This window comes from Cucurbita moschata, unplaced genomic scaffold (genome assembly GCF_002738365.1).
Source record: "Cucurbita moschata cultivar Rifu unplaced genomic scaffold, Cmos_1.0 Cmo_Scf00003, whole genome shotgun sequence".
Classification (NCBI taxonomy): Eukaryota; Viridiplantae; Streptophyta; class Magnoliopsida; order Cucurbitales; family Cucurbitaceae; genus Cucurbita; species Cucurbita moschata.
This window is the reverse complement of record NW_019268519.1, coordinates 5,159,438-5,164,184: the sequence shown is the minus strand read 5'-3', so window position 1 is coordinate 5,164,184 and position 4,747 is coordinate 5,159,438. Positions and strand designations below refer to the sequence as shown.

Below are 4,747 nucleotides of genomic sequence, written 5' to 3'. Positions count from 1 at the left end.
AGTTTTAACTTAAAAAAAAAAAAAAAAAAAAAAAAACTTTATCATTATTTTATTTTATTTAAAATTAGATAGAGAACATTTAGTGAATGTTAATTACAGAAATAATGTAGTAAAAACTGAGATAATTATTTTTGTAAAAGTTTAATATTGAGAGAGTTGATCTCTAAAATAAAATATGAATTAAAATTTTTGTATTATGTTATTGTTGAACATAATGTTAGTAAAAAATCTTGTCTTCTAACTTTTCAAGTATCTTTGGCTTCTCAATTAGTATTATTGGAGGTTAGAGTTTGAATGGATCCTTATGATAAGTTCTAAACTAAAAAAAAAAAAAAAAAAGAAACCTTGTAAGCACGCTCGAATTATCTGTTAGATCTCTCTCTTAATTTGTGCGTGAGATGATGCTATTAGGACCTACGGTTATTCTAATTCTCTTGAAACTCTACCTGTGTCCTTATAGTCGCATTCTTACTTAATATGCATGCTATAGCTGATGCATGTCTTTAATTGTGAATACAGACGATGATATCATTTTCTGTCATGTATTGATCTGATGTTTGTATTCATATCATCGTTAATTGTTAATGCTTTTATATTTTAGTTATTTATTTTACTTTTGTATTTTCTTGTTAGGAGTGATGATGAGGAGGATGATTACTATTATGGAATGTATCGCTCAGACTCTGAATCCAGGCATATCTCCCAGTCTGATAATTATTATTGTGATGTTAACGCTGACGAAGGTTTAAAGCTTGATGGAGAAGACATCAGCAAAAAGGGTTCACCAGTGATGTTTGACAATCAGTGTCCAAGGGATAGTGAAGAATCTAGTGAAGACTCTGATGAAAATGATAAAGGCTCTGAATGTGATTTTCCTACTTATGCCATGCAAAATACGAATAATGAAGCTATGGATTTCCAGAACAATGGGATTCTCTGGCTTCCTCCAGAGCCAGAAGATGAGGAGGATGAGAAAACTCTTTTACTCGATGATGATGATGATTCCTGTGCTCCAGGTGAATGGGGATATGTACCTTCTTCCTTAGACAGTGGGGAATGTCCCGTGAAGGGAAGGTCAAGCGAGGAGCACAGGAAAACTGCAAAAAACGTGGTAGAAGGGCATTTTAGAGCTCTCGTTAGTCAACTTTTGGAGGCTGAGAATCTTCCTATAGGTGATGAACCCTATGAAGATGGTTGGTTAGATATAATAACATATCTGTCCTGGGAAGCAGCTGCAGTTCTGAAGCCAGATACGAGCAAGAGTGGAGGGATGGATCCTGGTGGATATGTTAAGGTTAAATACGTTGCTGGTGGAAAACGTAGTGAGAGGTAAGGCTACTCAATGGACCTATGAAGGTCCATAATATTGTATGGATATATGAATGTCAATTGATTGCTTGAAAATTGCTCAGTATTTGACTGAAGTATGAGGTTTATATGCCAGCAAGTTAGTACCTATTTTATGAAGGACTACAGGGTTATTTTCTTATGGGGCTATATTACTCCCATGATTCTTTTTCTGTTTTTTCATTAGTTATAGGTGTTTGTTTCCTTTGAACATTTGATGCATGTTCCATATTTTGAAATGCTTCTCTAGATTCAACCCAAGTAGTGCTTAATAGCGAATACGTTTTGTTTTACCACGTTGTATGAGTATGACTACATGTTGTGTGTTTCTTTTCCCATTGGAGTTATGGTATTGCGTTACTGTAAAGGGTTTTGGTTTGACATGAGTCTATTTCTTTTGCAGTATTATTGTTAAAGGCATCATTTGCAAGAAGAATGTAGCACACCGGCGGATGACGAGAGAAATATCTAAACCGTGCTTTTTCGTCCTAGGGGGAGCTTTGGAGTATCAACGTGTTACCAATCACTTGTCAAGTTTAGATACTTTGTTGCAGCAGGTTCAAACTGTTTACCCTTATCCTTTTCATTAGGTTTGTATATCGAAGTTTGATTCTGTAGATTTCTTGTACTTCAACCCTACGTCCGGTTGATGTACTCAGGTCACTAATTATGAATTTATGAAGTTTAGAATATTTCTTTTTCTTAATGGGTTCCTTGTATGTACATCCAGGAACTTGACCATTTGAAGATGGCTGTTGCTAAGATTGATTCCCATCATCCTAATGTTCTTTTGGTAGAGAAATCAGTGTCTCGCCATGCTCAAGAGTACCTTCTCTCAAAAAACATCACTCTTGTTCTAAATATTAAAAGATCCCTTTTAGAGCGTATTGCTTGCTGCACCGGGGCAAGTATAATTCCTACTGTTGATCATGTTGCATCGCTGAAGCTTGGTTATTGTGATGTATTTCGTGTGGAGACATTTGTTGAAGAGCATTATAGTGGTGATGGCCAAGCTGGCAAGAAAACAACGAAGACTCTGATGTTCTTTGAGGGATGTCCAAAGCCTCTATGTTGTACTGTAAGTCTATGCTATCAACCAGGAGAGATATGTTTTAAAAATGAGATTAAACGGCATAAGTAGTCATGCTCTTAATTATTTACTTCTTGTGAAAAAATACATATTTGTCTAAATAGTACATAGTTTTCATTTTTCATGACAGTGTAACTTTAAGTCATGAGAAAAAAGGGATTTAAATGCTTTCTGACACTTTTCTAAAAGTATCTTCTTGTAATTTTAAGTCCTGAATTATACAGATCTATTATAATAAATTCTCAGTTTTACATATCTCGGGTGAAAAGACCAGGACATTGGTATTGCTTGTTTTTAACCTGGGACATAATTCTAAAGGTTAAGTAATTATTGTTTGCATATTTGAGATATCACAATATTGATTGCTATATTTCTAGTGTTGTCTTCAATTAGTTGAGTTCTTATAGGATGTGTCAAATTGGCATGGTAATACTAATCTACAGTAGACTTTTTCAGTAGAACTAGCCTATGCTTTCCTCTGCAAAGTTACCTGAACAAACTTCTGAGATATAACTATCAGAGATAATGGAGACTAATTGTTTTGCCTTCAGATTTTGCTCAGGGGTGCCTGTGGAGATGAACTTAAAAAAGTTAAGCATGTTGTTCAATATGCAACTTTTGCTGCCTATCATCTGGCTCTAGAAACATGCTTCCTGGCTGATGAAGGTGCTTCAGTTCCAGAGCTCCCATTGAACTCCCCAATAACAGTTGCCCTTCCTCATAATCCATCAAATATAGACAGGTCTATCTCCGCTATACCTGGGTTTACTTGCCCTTCGCCAGACAAGTCTTCAGAGCCTAAACCTAGCATGGAAATTGGGCAATATGGAAAAGATGCTGTTCCGAATAGAGACTCATCTATAATTAGTAATAATGTCGTCAATTTGAACTCTTTAAGGCTGTTAAAGTCCAATGCTTCCTCCACTTCCTTGTCTTTTCTGAAGCAGGATGTTTCTATTTCCGACAATAATATGCTTTCCTCCAAATTTACCTCAGAGGCAAATATAAGTCTGGACAACAAAGATGATGATACAGTTCCTATCTCTGGTAAAGGTGAGGTTTCAAGTCAGCTTCGTAACTCTATTTATATAAGCAGCAATGCATTGGATGGAAATACCCAAGCTTCAAATGGTTCAACATCTCAAAGACCTGAAAGCTCTAGTACTAATCTAGTGACCACCAAATCTTCAAAGGAAGATTTCCCCTTGTCACCTTCTGACCAACAGAACATTTTGGTGTCTTTGTCAACACGTTGTGTGTGGAAGGGAACTATTTGTGATCGTGCTCATCTCTTACGAATCAAATACTATGGGAGCTTTGATGAGCCTTTGGGTCGGTTTCTACGGGATCGTTTGTTTGATCAGGTAATATAGTCTTCTAATGATTATTAACAATAGGAAGGAGATCGTAATATTCCTTCAGGGTTTGCCTGCCTTTTTTGAAAAATATGCTTATCCGTGTCTCATATAAATAAAAAAGAAAAAAGTATCAGGTAGTAAAAGATTTTTTCTTATCTGAAAGTGTTATCATTACTATCATTCATCTTCTTGCAGAATTATCGATGTCGTTCGTGTGGTATGCCCTCTGAGGCACATGTGAATTGTTATACACATCCACAAGGCAGCCTTACAATATCTGCTAAGAAACTCCCAGACTTTTTCTTACCAGGAGAACCCGAAGGTAAAATTTGGATGTGGCACCGGTGTCTGAAGTGCCCTCGGACCAATGGCTTCCCACCAGCCACTCGGAGAGTTATTATGTCTGATGCTGCCTGGGGTTTATCTTTTGGTAAATTTTTGGAGTTAAGCTTTTCAAATAATGCAGCTGCCAGCCGTGTTGCAGGTTGTGGCCATTTCCTTCATAGAGATTGTCTCCGGTTCTATGGGTATGATTTATATAGTTTTATTTCTCCAGCTCTGAAGTTTGATTCACATATCAGTTCGAGCATGACAATAAATTAACTAGTTTACTTTATATATGATTTTTAATTTCCTAAACGTTGTCTATGTGATATTTACAATTCATTATCGAAATGGAAATCACATGAGCTCCACAACTTTGAAAGCTGGAGGAAGAGATGCTTTGGACGGTTGGATTAAACTTGTTACTGCATTACTATCATCATCCTTTTGAACTAACGTTTTTTCTTTGTTATTTTTCTTTTTAAGACTAGAAATTTCTATTTATAAATTGAAAATATTATGCATTAAATAGTATAAGCTCGGAAATCTTTTCTTAAAGAATCTGTTTTCTCAAAAAAAAAAAAAAAAAAAAAAAAAAAAAAAAAAAAAAAAAAAAAAAAAAAAAAAA

The 4,747-nt window shown here is 35.4% G+C and overlaps 1 protein-coding gene across 2 annotated transcripts in view; it reads left to right on the top strand.

Annotated features, from left to right (window-relative positions):
• LOC111438136 (1-phosphatidylinositol-3-phosphate 5-kinase FAB1B-like) overlaps nucleotides 1–4,747 on the top strand; it is a 13,284-nt gene that overhangs the window by 2,529 nt on the left and 6,008 nt on the right. Inside the window, exons 4-9 of one of the 2 annotated variants that reach the window (XM_023076093.1) lie at nucleotides 634–1,329; nucleotides 1,751–1,904; nucleotides 2,078–2,425; nucleotides 2,989–3,304; nucleotides 3,434–3,801; nucleotides 3,991–4,322. In XM_023076093.1, the coding sequence (XP_022931861.1) occupies nucleotides 634–1,329; nucleotides 1,751–1,904; nucleotides 2,078–2,425; nucleotides 2,989–3,304; nucleotides 3,434–3,801; nucleotides 3,991–4,322 (2,214 nt within the window). Of the gene's footprint in view, nucleotides 1–633; nucleotides 1,330–1,750; nucleotides 1,905–2,077; nucleotides 2,426–2,988; nucleotides 3,802–3,990; nucleotides 4,323–4,747 lie in introns of both variants that reach the window. The other variant, XM_023076085.1, reaches the window with a different exon arrangement.